At 35.9% G+C, this 21,842-nt stretch overlaps 3 protein-coding genes across 8 annotated transcripts; 2 read left to right on the forward strand and 1 right to left on the reverse strand.

Annotated features, from left to right (window-relative positions):
- The first annotated feature begins 3,307 nt into the window (after positions 1-3,307).
- On the forward strand, positions 3,308-10,675 carry cers3b (ceramide synthase 3b). 6 transcript variants are annotated; one of them, XM_079620524.1, is made up of 11 exons: positions 3,308-3,475; positions 4,396-4,563; positions 4,869-4,986; positions 6,838-6,956; positions 7,079-7,136; positions 8,360-8,410; positions 8,613-8,705; positions 9,084-9,212; positions 9,632-9,738; positions 9,820-9,973; positions 10,095-10,493. In XM_079620524.1, exons 2-11 carry the CDS (start codon positions 4,400-4,402, stop codon positions 10,203-10,205), a joined length of 1,104 nt encoding a protein of 367 aa, XP_079476650.1. In that variant the 5' UTR covers positions 3,308-3,475; positions 4,396-4,399; the 3' UTR covers positions 10,206-10,493. The 6 variants fall into 6 exon arrangements, with proteins under 6 accessions (XP_079476650.1, XP_079476653.1, XP_079476652.1 ...); XM_079620527.1 differs by having other exon boundaries at positions 3,308-3,574; positions 4,817-4,986; positions 10,095-10,370; XM_079620526.1 differs by having other exon boundaries at positions 3,326-3,475; positions 4,817-4,986.
- On the reverse strand, positions 10,241-18,013 carry caps2 (calcyphosine 2). Its single transcript, XM_079620519.1, has 16 exons — positions 17,765-18,013; positions 17,624-17,664; positions 17,494-17,539; positions 17,297-17,395; positions 16,884-17,102; positions 14,868-14,935; positions 14,685-14,774; positions 13,541-13,615; positions 13,367-13,462; positions 13,167-13,245; positions 12,978-13,093; positions 12,834-12,910; positions 11,836-11,987; positions 11,528-11,647; positions 11,319-11,415; positions 10,241-11,089 (listed from the first exon to the last, which is right to left on the reverse strand). The coding sequence occupies exons 1-16, from the start codon at positions 17,810-17,812 to the stop codon at positions 10,926-10,928; spliced, it is 1,587 nt and encodes a 528-aa protein (XP_079476645.1). The 5' UTR covers positions 17,813-18,013; the 3' UTR covers positions 10,241-10,925.
- Positions 18,014-18,708: 695 nt separating this feature from the next.
- On the forward strand, positions 18,709-21,643 carry glipr1b (GLI pathogenesis-related 1b). Its single transcript, XM_079620534.1, has 5 exons — positions 18,709-19,142; positions 19,966-20,205; positions 20,319-20,434; positions 20,602-20,687; positions 21,346-21,643. Exons 1-5 carry the CDS (start codon positions 18,969-18,971, stop codon positions 21,468-21,470), a joined length of 741 nt encoding a protein of 246 aa, XP_079476660.1. The 5' UTR covers positions 18,709-18,968; the 3' UTR covers positions 21,471-21,643.
- The last annotated feature ends 199 nt before the right edge of the window (positions 21,644-21,842 follow it).

The following is a 21,842-nucleotide window of genomic DNA, read 5'->3' on the forward strand; positions in this document are numbered from 1 at the left end:
ATGAAATTATTGGTGGGCGGAGCGACACGTGTAGCCCCGCCCCAAAGTGTCGCCCCGCCCCATCGTCCAGACTGCACTCTGGGGTTACTCAAACGGTGCGCAAACCCTCAAAAAGTGACAAATTTAACGTGCTATATAAAAATATCTGTGGGGTATTTTGTGGTAAACCTTCACACACACACTCTCTGGGGACATCAGAGATTTATTTTACATCTTGTGAAAAGGGCATTTTACCACCCCTTTAAAGAAACAGCTCGCACAATGGGTCCAAGTCGTTTACAAATGTGTCCGCATGCTGCTCGGCATACGCAACAATTGAATATATTAAAAGACATGTTTGTAGTAAGACTTTTATAGTAAAAAATAAAATAGAATAGCATATCAACAGTGATCAGAAATAATGATAAGCCTACTCACCATAAACATAATAAGATCATAGACCATAACACAGTCTCGGAGCCTCGGAGGTAAGAAGTGGATTATCCTTCACCTGAAATGTCTGTCTTTTCATCCTGAAATGCGCGGCAAATTGGATCACTAACCACAGTTTCCACAAATCCCATGGTATGTTCTCTTTTATTCTGGACGGCAAGGTACAGTGACTGTAACATTGTGTGTATTTAGCAGTATTAAACACGTATTTATTTCATCAGGCTACGAAAATTCTTCAAAAAGAACACAATGATCTTCTCGGCTGCCATATAGTTGCAACTCTTGCAACTATTAACGAAAAAACGATGTAAGATATTCATTATGCAGTGCGTGTAGACAGCTTTGAATGGAACGTTGTGAGATCGCGAATTGAGTGACCACTTTTTAGTGATTGTAAATTGAGCGCTCTTTCGATGCTATAATCTATTGAATACAATTTGTTTTTTAAGCTGCTAATTGAGTGGACCGATGGCAAATATTACACGCTGAACGTTTTGGAAGTATATATAGCCCAGAATGCTGTAGTTACGGCATGTACGTGCCATCTAACTTGATCATCTGACCATCTAAATGCTGTATTGTTGACCACCACTAGATGGAGACAGCAAACCTACTCCCAGAGACAGTAGTGAGGGCTGGGACACCAGTGAGACAAAGGATCAGGATCCAGTCAGTCATGCTCAGATTAGTAAACACAGGTGGAGCCAGTGATTCATACACCTTTACAATATTACAGTGAGAAAAAAATTATTCTGTAGGCTACTGCATTACCACACATACAGGACTTTCCCCCTAGTAAAAATCTGAAGAAAATGTCTAAAGGAACCAATCCTAAATGATCCAACATAATTGTTCCTAAGAGTAAAACTAGCTCTGATTTATTCTTATGATGCATATTAAAAAGCATTAATAACCATACTCAAAATCCTAAAGTAATGTGTACAGGATTCCCATACTTTGGAACTAACAGAATACTGTTGGGTTTACATTACAACATAACACCAGTGTTGGGTATAGTTACTTTGGAAAGTAGTTAATTAGGTTACAACGTTACCATCAATTAAAAGTAATCAGTTACGTTACAGCGTTATCTATTCATAAAAGTAACGCGTTAGAGTACTCATGCGTTACCAACAATTAAAAGCCGTTTGCAGCGCCTCACACATGCTGCAGCTTAATTGACAGACACGGCCCCCTTTAAATGCACCTAGAAGTCGTGACTCCTGGCAATGAATAACGTCAGTCATCCGACTAAATTAACACTGCAGGATAGAAATAACAGGAAAGACAGTCATCAATAGGCTATTCCACATAGCGTTTTATTTATTTATTATCACAGAACATATTAATCAAAATTCACACCTTCCCAGCCCGGGTAGTAGAGACGCGCGGATGGGCTATTATTTCAATAAAAAAATCAATATTTATAATGCCAATATTAATTCAGTATAGAAATGCAGACATCCCAAGTCTAACCGAAGGTCCGGGAGTCTCCCGCATATTGATAGCGGCTCACTGATGCCCGCGAATTAGTTAAAATCTCCCGGAATCTAGAGCGAGCGCGCCCGCGAGACAGAGTCTGTGCTCCAAACCGTGTACCGCGTGCACAGCAAAGAGAGCAAGAGACCGCGCGCGTGTGCCTTAATGAAGCGCATGTAAACGAGACTCCCGAGGCTGAAAAGCCTCTCCACGGGTTCGCTGGAGGGTGGTGGGGTATTGAAGCGCAGAAACACTGTCTTGATCCTGGGGAAATTTTTTTATTCGGGATTTTCCTTTCCTTAAAATAACGGATTACTTTTTTTAAAAAATAACGAAGTTACTGATTACTTAACACATAAAACTAACGCGTTAAGTTACACATTTCACAAAAAAGGTAATTAGAGTACTCTAACGCGTTACTTTATAACGCGTTACCCACAACACTGCATAACACACACCAAAAACTATTATGATTACCAATAGAATAAAATGCATTTGAATGATAGGATATTAAAATTAATTTCCTTTATCTCTGTAGTAGTAAGACATGTTCTGATAAAGATTGCACAATATCCAGTAGGACTTAAAGGATCCTGTAAAAAAAAAAAATCAGTTTGATTCAAATTATTTCCAATGGAAAATATTTGTATTGGTTCCAAAATGTGATAGAAATTCTTTACACACTTTAAGATATTTTGATTAGCATATGATAAGTATTGCATTTTAACTGTCTTGTTCCTAGTGCAGTTGTTTAAAAATCCTAAACAATCTTAAATTAATTTGAATGTCCTTATTGTCCTGCATGGGCATTTTGGCACATTGCTAATCATAAAAGCACAAACTGCAGTGTTCTAAAAGATCTATGTTTAATTTTGTGTTGGAATCCTGTAAATTTCATAAGTGTAATTTTTATGTTTTTAAAAGTATGATGAAGCAGGAATCCTGTACACATTCCTGTAGGATTTTGAGTGCAAGTAATGCTTTCTTTCCAAATCACTCACAAGTTATTGAGAACCGATAGCAGAGTTTTCCTGTAATTCCGCTTGTTTTACATGACCTTAACAACACTAAGGTCACAGTTTCGACTCACTGATAAAAAAAAAAAAAAAACATGTATAGCTTGAACAAAACCAAACATGTAAGTCGCTTTGAATAAAAGCTTATCTGCCAGGTGCCTAAATGTAAATAAGAACTAAAACACTAACTGCAAGTAAGAAATGTCAGAACAAATAGAACATTTCTCTTATTCACCTTGTGAGTTATTAACCTGTTTAGAGCATGCAATATTTCAAGGTTCATGTCCTCTCTCTCTATAGCCTTTCTTTGACTCGATCTACCTGAGGTGATTGTGGCCCCTCCTACATATCCAGTTCTCTGGCCCTCTTTCAAGACACACACTCTCAGGCGGTTCAATGAGCTCTTTGTGGGGGGGTTGAGGTATGTGGTGAAAGTGTGTGTGTGTGCGTGCGTGTGTGAGAGAGAGTGAGTGAGTGAGTTCACTTGTTCTGTTAGTACCTAGTGGATTCATCTGTACTGGGCACAACTCTGGAGGATCAGCTTAAAGGTGTGTGTGTGTGTGTGAACAGAATTACAACAGAAGGGGATAGAGAAGTGTGTAAAAATCTAGACAAAAATCTAGGGACAAATCTGAGAGCAAAATAAGGTATGGATTTCTCTCTGTTTGGCATGTGTTTCTGAGTCTTTGGCATGTTTGTGCATCTGTTTGTCATGGTAACCATAAACAGTCAATACTCACTATAAGAATACATACAGTAATTTGAGCTACACTGCTTTCACTCCAACAAAATGCTGCTTGAATCAGAGTCTTGTGCTTTTGTGATACAAAATAATGAATCTTGTATAACACAGAAGACAAAAGCGCAAGACTGATTCAAGCAGGAGCGAAAGCAGTGTAGCTCAAGTTACTGTATTTATACGATTACTAATACTAGATACCATTGTTCCATTTAGCTGTCGGCTTTCCAGATTGAGTCCCTTAGACTTAAAAGTGAGTCTGAGCTACTTGATGGAAGTCCAGATTCGGATACTAATGTCTACTGTCTGTCTGTTCAAAACTCTTTTTCACACAGTCGGCCACACACTCTCTCTGCATGTTATTGTAGATTTGAATATTTGCATGTCAATTCTATCTTTCATTAATATAGTCTCACGCTAATATTTCTGACAACGTTAAACACGTCACATAGTTGAAAAGACTAGTAACTAGAAAGCACGTTTAAATGCACAGAATGTTCCAGTAAATTTAGCAGGTCTGTTAATTTTTTTCTTTTGTGTTCAGGGAGTGATGTATCCTATTTCACTGGCTACTGCATAAAACTACAATAGTGTGGAAAAACTGACCCAAACATTCTATTCAGTTCCATTCAAATCATTCAATGACTATTGCTTTACAATCTCCAGATTTCTCTTTCGTCCTTTCTGCTGAATGAATAAATGTAGATAATGTTTTTGTGTTTTTCACAGGGCGATGCTCAGTGAGTGGTTTTGGTGGGATCGGCTGTGGTTGCCGAGGCCGGTGACGTGGGCGGACCTAGAGGACAGTGAGGGGTGTGTCTACGCCCGCGTGTCCCACTTGTACGTCACTCTACCTGTAGCAGTACTGCTGCTAGGTTTAAGGGCATTATATGAAAGGTACACACACACACACACACACACACACGCTAAATGATATTGAAAAGACCAGCTTACATCAGCATTAATATATGCTGGTAAAGCCAGTCTCTGGTGGACTCGTATATCCATGCTGTTCATCAGCAAAACTGAAGCTGGTAAAGCCAGTTGGCCAAGGAAGCTTTACTGCTTATTAAGATAATTAAGAAAAAAAAAATGTACATGATATGTTCTTATATTTGTTAAAGTGCAGTGAATGGTTTCTGGTTAACAGCAGGAGAAGGCATCACTCTTTGTGCCTTCACTGCCTTCCCCTCATTCAATAGGCTGATCGCGGTGCCACTCGCTGAGGCTCTTGGGGTCAGAGACAAATATCGCAAGAGAGCATCACACAATCCGGTGCTGGAAGAATACTACAAAACACACTCTAAACATCCAATACAGGTAACATCCCAAACACAACACTTGAACAGTGATCTGATTACGTGAAACCTGTGTATATAATGCTTTTTAAGTGTATTTAATCTGGAGCAGGTCCAGATCACGTCACCCTAAAATTAATATTTTTGTAAAGAAAATTAATTATTTTAAGGGACTTTTTTTTTTACTTAAGTGTTGAATTAATTAAAATAATTTTAAGCAATCAGAAGTTTTTCATTTTAAGATTGTATCAATAATCAGAACAAAAAGCAGTTGAAGGATGACATGCATAATTAAATTATTTATCCAACGCTTTTAAGTTGTTGTTATTCTTTAACCTCCTATTCTTTAAGGGTAAAGGTCGTTCTTAGAACTGATATGAAAACGTAGGATTTAACCTAAAGGTTTAGATAACGAAAGTTACAATTGCTTTTGCCATCAAAATGATCAGTAGTAACCGATAAGATTCTCAAAGCCTCAAAGTTATTTATGTTTAAATATACAGACAGTGTACAGTAGAATACTTAAATATCTCTATTTAGTTTACCACAATACTATTAAGTTTCTAAACTGTCAGATGAGACCATACATGACAGTTACATGTTAGAACACACAAGTAGATATATAGTATGTAGAGGGAAGCACAGGTGTCCTGTGAAGCAAATAGTAGATTAGTTCAAATTTTGTTACTGTAATGTGAAAAAAATCTAAATTTCAGACTTCTATTTCTTCAAATGACAATCATAACAATAATAATAAAACATTGTTTCCGAACAAATGGGTCTTATGGGAATCACCATAAATAAAGTCACCATGAAATCAAAACTTTTTATTGAATATTGCAGTATTTATTATTAAAGGTAGGGTAGGTCAGAATTGTCTAAAAAAAACTTTTATTCAAATTTGTTTAAACTGTCTTTATATACCAATGCATAATTAAAATGCAAGTACTCTGAAATAGAGAGAATAAAAAACCGAGTGACTCTAGTGTATTTAATCTTCAATAAACACAGCTCATTAATTCCATTCACTCCCACCTAAAAACGGGTGCGCGACTGCGCGCACGTGGGCAGAGCCAGTAATAGCGGCGGTAGTTATGGCGACGGAGAGTGACAGTCGCGCAAGCCAATCCTGTGATTCGTCCCGAATGGAAATAATGAGCTGTGTTTAATGAAGATTAAACGGTCTAGAGTCACTCGATTTTTATACTCTTTTTATCAGAGTACTTACATTTTAATTATGCATTGATATATATAGAAAGTTTAATCAAATTTGGTAAAAAGTTTTTATATAAATTCTACCTACCCTACTTTATCTGTGCACATAATTTTTCGTAATCTTTAAATCAAAATAAGATTTACCTTTCAATACAACATTTATATATAAATTATAATACTATTCCTTATAATACGTTAAATGTTGTCATTAATTATTGTAACAGTTTTGGCAATACATTCTACAAATATTCAGTTTTGGCAATACATACTGTTTTTGTTCAGCCTTGAACAAAAACAGTATGTTTTAAAACATGATTCAAACCCAATTTTATGTTTTAATATACATTAGATACTTTAAAGGTGCGACCATGTGTAGGTACCGTACATACTAAAATGTGTTATAACTGTAGTCGAGTTATTTATGAAAACATAATGTACTACAATATGTATTTTATAAGACATTACAAATATCTTTAGATTAGATTAAGAACTCCTTTTGTAATGCATTATATATAAAAACAGGCTTCAACAAAAGTGTTAAAGCATTAATAGAAACATACAGTATGTCCTATTCGCTGGTACAGTACATGTAAGGCCAGCACACACTGACATATGAAGTGTATGTGTCTAGGAATGTTTGTGTGTTTCATGTAATTAGGCGGATATAAAAGGTGTTTGTAAAAAGTTGGGCTGGTCGGAAAGGCAAGTGGAGCGCTGGTTCCGCATACGGAGGAACCAAGACAGACCCGCAGTACTAAAGAAATTCAAAGAAGCCAGGTATATTTACACACACTAAACAAACTTTCATGATTGACTCATTCGTGTTTGACCATATTTGCCCTTCGCCTTTTTTCAAACATGTATATTTGTTATTAACAAGAGTATTTTCTTTTTTTTAGTTGGCGTTTCGCCTTTTATCTGTGTTTGTCTTTCGGAGGCGTGTTGGCTTTATATGATGTAAGTGTTTTTTGCTGTATATACAGACCACTAACTGTATCTGAACACCTGAATGACCTCCAAACAGCTGGGTGTAAGTGTGTGAGTGTTACAGCACATGCAGAGATTCTCAGGAGAGACCGTGAATCATCATGTGTGTTTGTGAGAAATGCCTGAGGGGTAATTAGTAACATTTTCCCACCTGTGAACAGCTCCATCCTGATAGAAAGATCCACAAATGTCCACAATAACAGGCATGGACAGGCCCTGCACACACCCAAACACACACACAGAGAATCACACACACTCACACACACCAAAATCAATTTGTTGTTTTGAAGAGCCTATAATTAAACAATGTCATGTGCAAAAGTGCAGGTTATCACTTCAGACCAATGGCATGAGTGTTAGCAGCCTATGATATTGCTTTTATGAAAATTTTATTAAATTTTAGACATAATATTACCAGCTACTCATTTTTTTCCGGATGGTTCCAAAACAAAGCAACACTTGACTATCTCTGAGCAACACACAGTAAATGAATCAGTGTTTCGAACAAGTAGGGTGAGTGAATGATTCAGTGATTCACCGCTTGTTTTGTTGCCGAATGAATCTGTGTCTGAAATTGCGTACTGAGTACAGTATGTACTACATTTGAATTTACTTCTCGACCGTTGAAAAAAAATAATTGTAATGTGTTGTGTCCCAAATGACGTACTATGCTCTATGCACTTATACACTATGTACTCAGCCGTGTAGTGTATGAATTAGATATAAAGTTATATTAATATAATAGTTATTTTTTTCATTCACCATTGGATAATGATAGCCCCTCCCCGCCGCTATGTAATTAAAGCTGCTGAGTGCATGAAGCGTCCTACATTCCACACTTCTTTTTTCCCCGGTAATTTATAAGTGCATCATCCGGTATTTAAAGTGCACTTTATTTCTTATTATCTCTTACTACTCTGTTTGCATACTGTTTTTCGCATACTATATATTAGGGAAGTACTCTACAGTATCTCCCATGCTATTTAAGGGTATTTTAAATTATTAATTTTTTTTACGAATCTGTTTATTAAAACATTTCAATTATTCACTCACTTGATGTTACTTGGAGAAAGAGTTACTGAACAATCCTCGCCGCTTATAAACTCTGAAATCTTTTCGTGTTTATTTAATTTAAAGGTATTATTTGGTTATAGAAATAAATGAACTGTGAATTGTATTGTTTTGTGCAACAGAAACCATGGTTTTATGATCTACGAGAAGTGTGGGCAGGATTTCCCAAACAAGTAAGTGTAACTTATGACATTTAAAAAACACTAACATTACCTTCTCATAGTGTTTTACAAAAGAGTAGCACAGTGAAAACCAGTCTGAATATTTGCATGTTGTTCCGGGAGGATTGTTTGTGCAGGTATGGCGGTTGGTTTTTAAATATGTTTGTTTTGTGTGTTTCTATATGTGTGTGTGTGTGTGTGTGTGTGTGTACAGTCACTGCTGGACTCTCAATACTGGTATTACATCATCGAGATGAGTTTTTATGCTTCTTTACTGTTCAGTGTGGCTGCAGACGTCAAACGGAAGGTAAGGATGCACCAATATCAGTATCTCATGTTCACCTTATCAGTTATGAGTATTTCACTATCTATATCACTTAAAAATAGTATGTATGAATATAAGATCGGTAAGGTCACATCAAGGTCATTTTTTTCATCAACTAGCCTGCAGGTAGCACTCCTATCAATGTCATAACATAGTCAGCAAGTTACTTTACACAAGTCATTATAATGCAATAAGTCATGCAGTTCAGTGCATTAAGGTTTAATAAATGGAATCCAATGTCTTGCATTTATTAAAATAATATGATTTTGGAGAAATTTGATGGAATTTGTAAATAACTGATCAAAATTGCCAAGGTCAAGGTTTACAGAGCTCTATTTCTCTCTCTTTGTCTATTTGTAGGACTTTAAGGAGCAGTTGGTCCATCATTGGGCCACTTTAACTCTGCTGTCCTTCTCCTGGTGTGCAAACTACATCCGCATTGGCACACTGGTCATGCTGGTCCATGACACATCTGATGTCCTACTCGAGGTGAGAGAGGGTGAAATACTGGAAGTAAAGAACACCCAAAAAATAAAGCCAGCAAGAATTGTATGTGGGGGGTTTTTCTATTTAAAAATAAAACCGAATCCTGATCTTTTAAGATGTTTATTCATTAAAGAATCCTTAAAAAATATCAAATCAGCATGTTAGAATGATTTCTAAAGGATCGTGTGGCATTGAAGACTAAAGTAATGATGCTGAAAATCCAGCTTTGCCATCACAATATATTTAAATATAAAAGTTTTTACATTGTAATATTTCACAATATTAGTTTTTACTGTATGTTTGCAGCCTTGGTGAGCTTAAAAGACTAAATATGACCCACCTCTAACTTTTGAATGGTAGCATTTTATGTATATGTATAGGGTGTTTTGTGTTAAAGGTTTTTGTTGATCCGTTTCTCGAAGTCTGCTAAGATGTTTAACTATGCTGGATGGGAGACAATCTGCAACAGTATATTTGTGGTGTTCGCTCTGGTCTTCATAGTAACCAGACTCATCATCTTCCCTTTCTGGTAAGTGTGTGATGGAGGTAAATGTGTGGGAGATTTTAGGGTTACACAAGGTTAAATTGTGTGTCCATGTCATGTGTGCAGGCTGATCCACTGTACGTGGGTGTATCCTCTGGATCAGTTTGAACCCTTTTTCGGCTATTATTTCTTTAACGTCATGCTTGTGGTGCTGCTGTTATTGCACGTGTTCTGGGCCTCCCTGATCCTCCGCATGGTCAAAAAGTTTCTCTTCGGCAATGTGAGTATTCATTATTATTCAAATTAGATTTTTTAAATCTGATTTAGATCATTTTTGGTAGAGGGTAGAAAAACATGTACACACTTAATGCACAAGATTAATTCTCTTTCTTTCTCTTCAGCTAAAGGGTGATGAGCGCAGTGATGAAGAAGAGAATGAGGAGGGCTCTGAGGAAGACTATACCCACACATACTCGAATGGATCTGGGAATGGACTGTCTAATGGCCATTGACACAGAGGGAAAGCTTCCACAAACAGACACAAATTGACTTTTGATGCCATGCATGCATATATGTCCATATTGGACACATGATTTATCTGTGAATTGTTCTGCATAGCCTTTCATATTAAGGTTTGTATATGTACATATATTATGATAGATTAATAAAATCAATACAACATATTTTTAAACAATTTATAATTTAAAACTTGTTAGCATGTGCCAATCAGTAGTTAACATTGTCCACAAATGTAATTTATTCCTGTGACTGCAAATATAAATTTTCAGTATCATTACTCCAATCTTCAGTGTCACATGATCCTTTAGAAACCATTCTAATATGCAAATATTGTGCTTAATCTTCTTGGAAAACGTGAAACAATTTTTCTGTTAAAGAATCAAAAGCACTTATTTGAAATGTCTTAACTGTCACTTTTGATCAATTTAATGCATCCTAGCTGAATAAAAGTATTAATTTCTTTAAAAAATAAAGTACTGACCCCATAATTGTAAGCAGTATTTTACATTGTATCATGTCGAAGCTAAAGCATTTAGTCAATTCAGAAGTAAAAATTGGCAATATGAATGGTTATTAATGTGAGTAATATAAGGTGACTTTACATTAAACTGCAAATGCTAGAACAAACATATTACAGTGTGTGTACAGTACATAAAAGCTCAATATTTTACTCGTGTTCAGAAAGTGTCATTCTATAAAATAGTCAGATAGTCTCAGATACTCCAGGTAGCTCTCAGATTGTTGATGTATTCTTCATCATCAGAGATTTCAATACTTAGACCCTCGTAATAGTCCTCAAACTCGGCATATGACACCGTCTTGGTGACCTTTCCTGCTTCCCGTACGAAGGCCAGAATGTCAGAGTTCGGAACGGCTTCTATCAACAGTCCGAAATAAGAATGATACAGTAATATCTTCATAAACATCAGTGTGAGTTTGTTTTACTCATTACCTTTATATGTGTATCTGTAAAGTGAACTATACAGATTTTCATTCATTGTTTGTCATGAAATCTTGACCGACACTGAATAAACATGAATTCTGGATTCATGTTTAATTCAATAGCTGCTGCCTGTGTGCAAGAGACTAAATGATCAGTGGCTCACCGTGTGATGCGTCAGACTCTTGTTTGCCTCTATAGAATTTTTCAATATCGCTCAGGAAGATGGAGCCGGTTTTATTTGGGTCAAGCTTTACATAAACCTAAAAACAGAGAAAAGATAGGAACATTAGCAAATGGCCTAAATGGAAATTAAATAACTCAGAGCTCAACGGCGTCCTCTGGAGGACGAAAGCAGTCCGGCTGGTCTGTCACCTTCAGGAAAACGGCTTTTCTGTTCTCGCTCATCTCCCCAGTAACGGCACGCATCACATCAGCGGGGTGCACCCGCCTCTCTGCACGCCGACCCACAATCCTCCACACCGCCTCGAAGTCCTGTCACACACAGCACACGCTAATGTAACGGCTCAGCACTCTCACATTATGTTCTACATCAACATGCCTGGTGCTTTCCTACAGTCTCATTTCAGATAGATAGATAACCTTCAGGAAATGTAAATATTGACTTGCTTTAAATTTAGCTTTTACATTTTTAAACATGTTTTATGATTTTTTCTCTTTACCTGTTGAGTAAGGCACAGTTGCTCCATCAGAGATTGTCTGAGCAGCACTTTTTGCTGAACACTATCAATCTTTATATCTAAGTTCTGCAGATCCCTTCCTAGATTGATTAGGGTTTGGATCGCACGTCCCCTCAGCCGATCGCGCACTGCACCTGCAAAAACATCCACCAATCAGAGCACTGGAATCCTTGTCAAGCTTACTGTGACTGGTTAATGATTAATGTGCCATCAAAAGTACAAGGTCACTTTAAGGTGAAGTGTGTAATTTCAGGTAACTCAATACAGCTTTTTAAATCTTAAAATGTGATGCTCAGTGAAAGACTGATAAATGCGATTTCAAAGTGGGTTGTTGGCCAGTTACAATGATAACCACAAAAATAGATATATAAATTTTTAAAGCCATTGTTTTTGTCTATTCAACATGTTTTTTTATTTGTCTGACACAATAATGTAATTTCTTTAATGCTCTTAATATATCTTAATTTAGGGAACCCACAGCGTATAGCAAATATTTATATACGTTACCATTCAAAAGTATGGGGTCAGTACGATTTTTCATATTCATAAAACTACAAAATATTTCCATTTCAGACAAATGCTGTTCTTTAGAACTTTCTATTCTTTACAATCACTTTCTACAAAAACTATTTCTAAAGGATCATGAGACACTAAAGACTGGAGTAATGATCACCGGAGTAAATTACATTTATAAAATATATTAAAAAAGAAAACCTGTATTTTAAATTGTTTTTGATAAAATTGTATTTTATCTAATTAATGCAGCATTGGTGAGCACAAGAGACATTTAAAAAATCTCACCGACTGACGGTAGTGAATGCAACTAATTGGCATATCATGTAAATAATTTGATTAAAATTAGCCTAATTTTAACATAACAAATGACATACCTCATGTGTGGGTGGACATTTTGGATGAATGCTAATGCATTTGAAAAAAAAATGTTTGTGTGCAAGAGCGAATGCGTGTTAAGGATTAACCTTGAATTGCCTTTAGAGTGTTTCGATCATTGATTTCCTCTTCAGAGAGACAATGTGGACCTTCCCCAGACTGAGTTCTGTGCAAAAGAAACACTCAGTACTCTAACTTGCGCACTCATGTACATATGTGTGAGTGGTACATACAGCAGGGCTCCCTTGGCTGTGTCATCCACATCAGTAACTCTGAGAGTCAGGCACGGCTGCTGTCTCAGACTTTGGGGGAGGTGTGGGTCGTCTGTACAGAAATGAAGCTCGGCACCCTGGGAGATGCAGGCAGAGTGTTGATGAATTAATGTTATTCGGTGAGTGTGTGAAAGATGATGAGTGTCGAACCTGTGAGATGTCTTGAAGGCAGTACGGCCTCCCTCTGTTCAAATACACACCACGAGCGATAAAGGGCAACGCGTTCCATCTGAAAGAGTTTCGATTAACATTTAACTTTACAAAAACACCTCAATTTGGAGGGAAAATATGTAGTATGAGCAAACAGTGATGTGTTGTATTTGTACAAATGAAAAGCATCATGGCCTGACCTGTTTTTCCCAAATTTCCGGTACTCGTACACAGTCAGTGTTTGGTCACATGAGAAAAAGAAGCCAATCAGTTTTCGGCAAGCCTCACGTCCACACCTATATATCAAACACACACACATTACAAAATAAAACACCAAACAAATAGCTGAATCTCCATCACAATACTATAACTACCTTGATAAAATCCTGGCTTGAAAACAGAGCTTGTTGGATAAGGTGTTCTCTGTTAAAGACATCCGAGTTTTTACCCTGTAGATACAAAACAAAAACCTAAATATCACAAATCACAGTTTTATCAAAGGGAGCTAAATGTTAGCAGGTGCTAATCAGTTTCTTTCTCTAACAAACATACTAGTTCGTTGGATATATATATATTTTTTAACCATTTCAAAATAAACACTTACTCAATTTTTTTTCTTTTTTTCTTCTTAATTAATTAATTGTTTACCTGCATTTCAGGTGACTATTAACCGAAATCAGAAAACCATGAAAATGCACATATGGTTTGATATTATTGATATTTTTAAATCACTGTAATAAAAGAATATATTTTCATTTTAATTCAGGTGGTGAACCACTTCACGAACTCATTCTACATACTTGAACCACGATCGATAATTTTGCTAGACTGTATTATCTAGAATGCTACTAGAAACGCAAATGTAATAATTAATAATTAGCTTTTCATCAACTCTTGAACCCCCTGCAGTACCCTCACAAACCCCCAAGGATTCACAAACTTCAGTTTTCTGATTTAGCAGAAGCTTTTATCTAAAGCATTAAAATCAATCCGATTGATCTTTTTCTTTTTTTTAAATTGTGTTCAGGGGGACCTTTTAGTCAAAATGTTTGAGAACCACTTATCTAGAGTGACTTACAAATGAGGAACATCCCAAGCAATTTGTCATAAGAGTCAATAATATTTCAATTCTAATTGAAATCTTTACTTTTATGTGTGTACTATACTGAAAATAGATTTTTATATTTTATATAAGAAAACCTTGCCGGTTCTTGCAAAACTTACCATCACGATTATTGTGTGCTTGTGGGTGGTTGCAAAGGCGTTGCTATGTGGTTGTGAGGGTGTTCTGAGTGCTTTTTTTGCTCGATAAAAAAATTACGGCTGGTTATTGGTTTGTTCAAATCAGTAACCCCAAGTATGAGCAATAATGGAATAATAATAGTAGTGCTTTTCTAAGCAAAAACTTAAATATAAGTGGGGACATAACCACTGTGACCTTCTCCAAACCTATGAGTATGAGACAGAAGGGGAGAAAGAGCGTTTTGTATCTGAGTCATGTATGTGTGTGGGTTTTACTTAGTGTGGTGAAGAGTTCTCCTGTAGCGTGGTGGGACACTCGTGGGACTGGCAGACACAGCATTCTGTTCCGGATCGCTAATGACAGCCCTGCGTGAGTATCAGAAAACCCTCACGACGTTATTACTAACCAGACTGACAGAAATGGAACAGAGAGAAGGAGAGCGAGAGAGAGATACTGACCTCGACAGCTGGTCCACCATAACCTGCTCAATTACTGCTTGCAGTTTCCTCTCCTCGGTAAGCCCCTCCTACTCACAAACACACAAATATATCATCCAATCACATTACATGCTCACATAGGACTTCTGCAGGTTAACAAACACTCTCCACCAGGGGGACACAACAATCTCTGGTCAAAAACATGTGCCAGAAAATGTTTGACCTGAATGAAAGTCAATGTCATAATTGCCTGAGTAAACTGCTTTTATTGTGAAATGATACACAAAGTGTGTAAACATCATAAATGTGTGGATCAAATAATAATAAATAAATTATATATGTACATTTTAATTTATTATACTTTTATATAAAACAGTGTGTGCGTGTGTGTATAATAGTATATATATATATATATATATATATATATATATATATATATATAAATAATATTGTGAAATATTATTACGGTTTAAAATAATGGTTTTCTATTTTAATATACTATAAAATATAATTTATTTCTGTGATGCAAAGCTGAATTTTCAGCATCAGAAATTATTCTAATATGCTGATTTGATACTCAGTTATTATCGATGTTGGAAACAGAAGTGCTGCTTAACATTCTTTTTTTGAACCTGTAATACTTTCTTAAGAATTCATTGTTGAAAAAAAAAAAAGTAAAAAAGAACAGCATTTATTCAAAATATAAATCTTTTCTAACCATATAAATCTTTACTATCACTATTTTTCAATTTAACATTGCTGAATAAAATATTAATTTCTTTTAAAAAAAGAAAGAAAAAATGATTGACCCCAATTGGTAGTGTAGATTACAAAATATGTCTTTTTTTTTATCCTGTTCTTTTTAAATTGTTATTTATCAAAGAATCATGAAAAAAAGTATCACAGGTTATCAAAAATTATTAAGCAGCACAACTGTTTCCAACATTGATAAATCAGAATATTAAAATCATTTCTGAAGGATCATGACACTGAAGACTGGAGTAAGGCTGATAAAAATTCAGCTTTGCATCACAGAAATAAATTATATTTTAAAGTATATAAAAATAGAAAACTATTATTTTAAACTAATAATATTTCACAATATTACTGTTTTTTCTGTATTTCGATCAAATAAATGCAGCCTTTATGAGCATAAGAGACTACTTTCAAAAACACAAAAAAATTGTCATGTTTCCAAACTTTTGACCGGTAATGTATACATACACAGTAGCCTAATATATATATATATATATATATATATATATATATATATATATATTAGGGCTGTAAACGATTAATCGCGATCAATCGAATCCAAAATAAAAGTTTGTGTTTACATAATATATGTGTGTGTATTGTGTATAATTATTTTGTACATATAAATACACACACATGCATGTATATATTTGAGAAATATTTGCCTTTATATACTGCATAAATATTTTTATATGATTTATATTATATATAAATAGAACTATTTTATATATGAATAACACATTTTTCTTAAATATATACATGCATGTGTGTGTGTTTATATATACAAAATAATTATACACAATACACACATATATTATGTGTAAACAAACTTTTATTTTGGATTTGATTAATCACGATTAATCGTTTACAGCCCTAATATATATATCTTTTGTGTAAAAACAAAAAATTTAAAATAAATTGACTATTCATATTTTCCAAAACACTCATTTGGGAGAGACAGTTAGGATTAATTTATACCACATTTGCCTTTATTTCAATGATCTTTGTCAACATTAATGGGCTATACATTTTAGAAAACCTTTCAATGATGTCAGGGTGCTGTATTATTATTTTTTTGCTTATAAAGTGCACATGATCCAACTTCCCAAGACTGCAGACGATAAAGTGTTTTGAAGAATACACTGATGGATTGATGATCCAACTTTACTATTGTGCTTTTCAATGCTAAGAAACCTGAGTTTGCAGTCTCCCATTATAAGAAAATCTCTGGCAAAGAGTAAGGAGGCACTTGATTGGACTGGGACCCAGTATTAAACTCACCGCATCCATCATCTTGCTGTTGGGCCGTACAGTGTTGGCCTGGTTGTAGATGGGTTGTGCTGTGTTTTTAGAGGTGAAGGTAGATGAATCCAGGTTTGGTTTGTGACTGTACATCGGACTTCTCTGTGCCTGGACTCTGTGGCTCAGCTGTAGTGATTCTCCATGATCCACAGCAGGCATGTGATTTTTAATTGAGTCTTTCATCCTGGACGAAAAACACTGGGAGGGAAAAGCACAAGATGCCTAATTTAAACACTGCCAGTATTTTTTGTAGGGGGAAAAAAGTTGGCTTTATGCAGGAAGCTCAAAAGCCTCAAAACTGCATTGGGAAAAAACTACCAGTACCAGTAAAAAAGCATATAATGACATAATTGTGGGTGAACTTTTCCTTTATGGTAATCTTGAATAAGCACCTGCTCTGACTGTATGGAGGCTGGAGAGCCCCAACTCATGCCTGACAGCTCTCCCGTGACACTCTTGATACCAGCATCCTTTGGAATTATGGCAGGATGCTGTAGAAAATTACACGTTCAATAGTATTAGACCTGCTTCGACTCTATTTGCAAAATCAAGTTATTAAACTACACATCATCATGTTTTGTTATCCCACCTCCTCTTCCGCTTCGTGTAGGGTCTCTAACTTTAGCACTGGAACTCTGGGGGAGAAATTTTATCAAATAATGTATTAACAACTCTCTAAACAATATGTTTGCAAGCTTATCTTAGTTCTCTTAACTTACTCTGCTGGCCTCGGCCCGCGGTCTGCCCCACTTGTCTTGGGCTTTAGTATAAATACATGCAAACAGAAAGAATAATTAATAAAGCTTAACACATTTTCCCGTTAAAAGCCATCCATTACGTTACAGGCATTGCGCACTTACCTGTTGAACGGTTTTATGTAAGGGTGAAGATTTCACGTTTGCTTTCATTATTAGTGGAACTGTACACTATATTTATGTAGGCCTATGTATACATTCTATAGTTGTTAAAAATTAACAGGTAGGACGGTTTTCACTCCCGCGCTCACGTTGCTGTGGTGGTTACAAACCAAACACAGAACACACACGATGGCAGCGTGACTCTCATCATTGAAGGATTGTGGGTAATGAAGTCTGAAATGAATTTATCAGATGTTATGTGAATCCTAACTTTGAATTTACATATAGAATTAAATGTCATTTTTGGTTTCCATGAATGTGAAAAGAAAAGTGATATTTATTTTATAAACCTTATTTTTCTGTTAGCTAAATTTCACATTCACAAATGTAAAAAAGTCTGAAATGAATACACTAAAATAAATGGAAAAAGAAATACAAATACTCTGTTAATGCTTTTATTAAGACTATGGTCACGAATGAGAGGAAACGCCTGTATAAAAATTATTGTGAAATTTTGAAATGTAAAATTGTTACACAAATGTATAAAATGAGCAGATTTTGTGAATCCCATTTCTATAAAAAAAATGTAATCACATTTTTTTTTTAAGGCTAAATCATATAAAATATAACATCGATGGACATCGATGTATTATTAAATAAATTCATGATTAAAGGTAATATTCATTCCAATCGTCATTTTTATTAAAATCTTAAATAGCCTTGCTAAATATCCAACTAAATCTAAAATATAGCTGAACTTAAACTATCTCAGCTGACATGTAAATTAAATGAACTAACTCTAAATGCATTTTCAAAATAGACATTCTAAATATGTAGGCTATTGGCTAAATATGACTGTATAAAAAATAAAAAAATAAAAAAAAATTTGTAACGGTTTATTTTACATTTAGACGTGTGTGTGCGCGCGCGCGGGAGCGAGAACTTGTGCGTGAGAGATGAAGACAAAGAGCCCCGCGCATCAAATTCTTTCGTGACATGGTGGGTGGTTCTGTATCGGTCCTTTAAAAAGCCCCTGTACGAAGACAGATAGACAGACAGAGAGAGAGAGAGATCGACAGACAGAGAGGGAGAGAGAGTGGGCAAATCCACGGCACCATGACGCACAGGTCAGCGCGTCTCTTGCAGTGATGCTCCATTGACTCATTTATCCAGAGCGAAGCAGCGCGGCTCAGGACAGTCTCCTGCCATGGACTCTCTCGGCGGTCTTCTCTTACAGATATGGGTTCTTCTGTACGGCTCATTCGGCGTTCTGGGTCTCTTACCTGGAATAACGGAACCGGAGTTCATCCGCAGGTGTGTGCAGGCGCATAACACGCAACGCTCGCGCGTCACTCCACCTGCGGTCAGTGCGCGCTCCATGGTAAGACAGGTGTTCAGGGCGCAGGTATTTGATGCATCGGTTATGTTTCGTTTAGATTAATCACCCCTCAAAAACATTTATGTGTTTATCATTTATTTATTATAATATTTTGCGCAGCTTTTTAAGCATGTTGTTTACTCAATCTTGTTTACTCGTGTTCATCATCATTTGTCTGTGTTTGTGTGTGAAATCCAATGTCCCAGTGTTCCACATTTTAAATGCTCATGGTAATGACACAGATTCATCATGCTACCCTAACAGCATGTTATTTTGTTTTTGTCTCAGAGTGTTTGGTTTAAGAATAATAACAAAATGTACAACTATCATTCTGGTTGTCATGGCAATAGAGAGATGTTTTTGTATGAGTGGAAAGAAAAGGCTCCCTACTGATCTGGATCGTATTTTTCTATGTAGTAAAAGAATGAAGAGAAAACAAAGGGTCTTCTTGTTTGTGATGGTGCTTGAAGAGGGTTCTGACATGCAGGCAAAATGTCACGATATCTCTCCATTAATAATAATTGTACATGTGTTATTAATTCATTTGTTCTGTTTTTTTACTCACGTCAAATATAAGCACTATTAAGCAGTGTTTTTTGTATTTCAATTGATTCGAATAAGTTTCAGCATAGAACAACCAAGTTGCACACGTAAAATGTTCTGGGATCAAATGTTCTGGGACAAATCACATTGTAAATGTAAGTTTTGTTGGAGCTTGTTCCTCTAATCCAGTGAGTCATATCTTAAATCATATAATATCTATATATTGTAAATTCTATTGATTTGGATTATTGTTGTGTGGATGCGTTTGTGTGTTTGTCTACAGTCCTGGGACAATGAATTGGCCAAAGGTGCCAGAGACCGGGCGAGACACTGCAAGGCCTCTCATCATCCTGGGCTGGCGTATTTCGGGCACCCGCTATTCGGATGGATGGGCGAGAACGTCTGGCTGGGGGCTCCGTTTGCTGCCTTCTCCGTGGAGAACGCCATACACAGGTGGAACAAAGACGGAGTGTACTCGGTCAAAAACAACAACTGCTCACGGTTGTGCGGCCACTACACACAGGTATGTTCTTTAACATCATTACAGCTTTGTATGTGAATATATTTCAGCACTGAAAATTTGTTTCGACTATCTTTCTCAACCTTGTGTATTTGTACATGTATTGTATGTTTCAGTTAATGTGGTCTACAAGCTTCAAGCTGGGCTGTGCTGTGAATGTGTGCTCTAAAGGAATCGAAAACTTCTCCACTCACCCAGAATCCACTATCTTTGTGTGCAACTACGGCGATACGTAAGTTAGACATTTGCAAGGATGTAGCCAAATGTTCAAGACTGGGGGGAGGGGGGTATAAAAGCTTTGCTTGATTTATTGCATTGATATAATAAAGTACAGCACAGGTCAAAATATGACTTTGTCTACCTCTTGTGGTGATGTTATTCCAACATGCTTTATTGCAGAGGACAAGTTCATGGTGTTACTCCAAACATAGCAGGTGTGGGCTGCAGCGGTTGTGGATCAGAGATCTGCCGAGACAACGTCTGTAGTAAGAGCATTTACAATGACACATCACAAAAACTATCACACAGCAACATTACAGTGCAAACATAGTTCACAGTTTAGTGTTATTAGGTACAACCTTTCCACACCATCTGAACAGATTATATATATATATATATATATATATATATGAAATATTTTCAGATGGTGTGGAATGGTTGTACCTATTAGACTAAACTGTGAATTATGTGTCTGTATAATAAAAACTGCCCTTATTTACTGTACAATAGAGCTACTATATGTCTGCCTGATCTTACTCTAAATTCAACTTCAACTCTTAACTTACTCCTGATCTTACTCATTTATGTAATTTTATGAAGTCAGTTTAATGAGGTCATATTAAATAATATATTTGACTTGAATAAAACCAGTTAATTTAGATATAACCATATGCATATGCACACTACACATGTAGGTTTTTAGACTATGACAGTCAATTTCATTTGTATATAGCTCTTTTCTCAATACAGATTAAAGCAGCTTGACAATCATAATGTGAATGTTTAAAACTTATTAATATCTTAATGTCAGCTACATCTTTTTATTTAAAGATGTATTTTTATTATTATTTCCATATTTATATACATTTAGCATTTATTCTCAGTATGACTTTCAAACCTACATCTTAATGTCTCTCTTTACAGGATATGATTGGTTCCCTGGGTGGGACCATGGCCCGCCCTCTTCAGCCCCCAGTGTTTCCTATTGGCTGACTAATCTTGGACTGTGTTTACTAGGAGTTTGCTGGCACTTTTATGTAACACATTAATGTCATTCCGTGTTATCTAATGTCTCAAACTTGAACCTTAATCTTTGAATCGCTCCATCATTTATATACGGTTAGATATTAAATTAGTAATCACTCAAATATTATCATATATATGTATATAGTTCCATTTCTGCTGTGTGTAAATCTGTAAGGTCTATAAATAAATTTGATTTAAAAAAAAGTGGAATTTTCATTTTACTTCTAAGATTGGCAATCATAAAAGTGCTACTTGAATAAACTTTCTAAAGTGTGTTACATTATGAAGCGTGAACGTGTGACTGTGTGTAATAGTGCTGTTAAAGATACACAGTATGGTGGCTGAGAGTTCAGTTGTTGTGTGTTTCACACACAAACCAATGAAGTCACGACGCA

The sequence above is a fragment of the Phoxinus phoxinus genome (assembly GCF_949152265.1).
Source record: "Phoxinus phoxinus genome assembly, chromosome: 8".
In the NCBI taxonomy this organism is placed as follows: domain Eukaryota; kingdom Metazoa; phylum Chordata; class Actinopteri; order Cypriniformes; family Leuciscidae; genus Phoxinus; species Phoxinus phoxinus.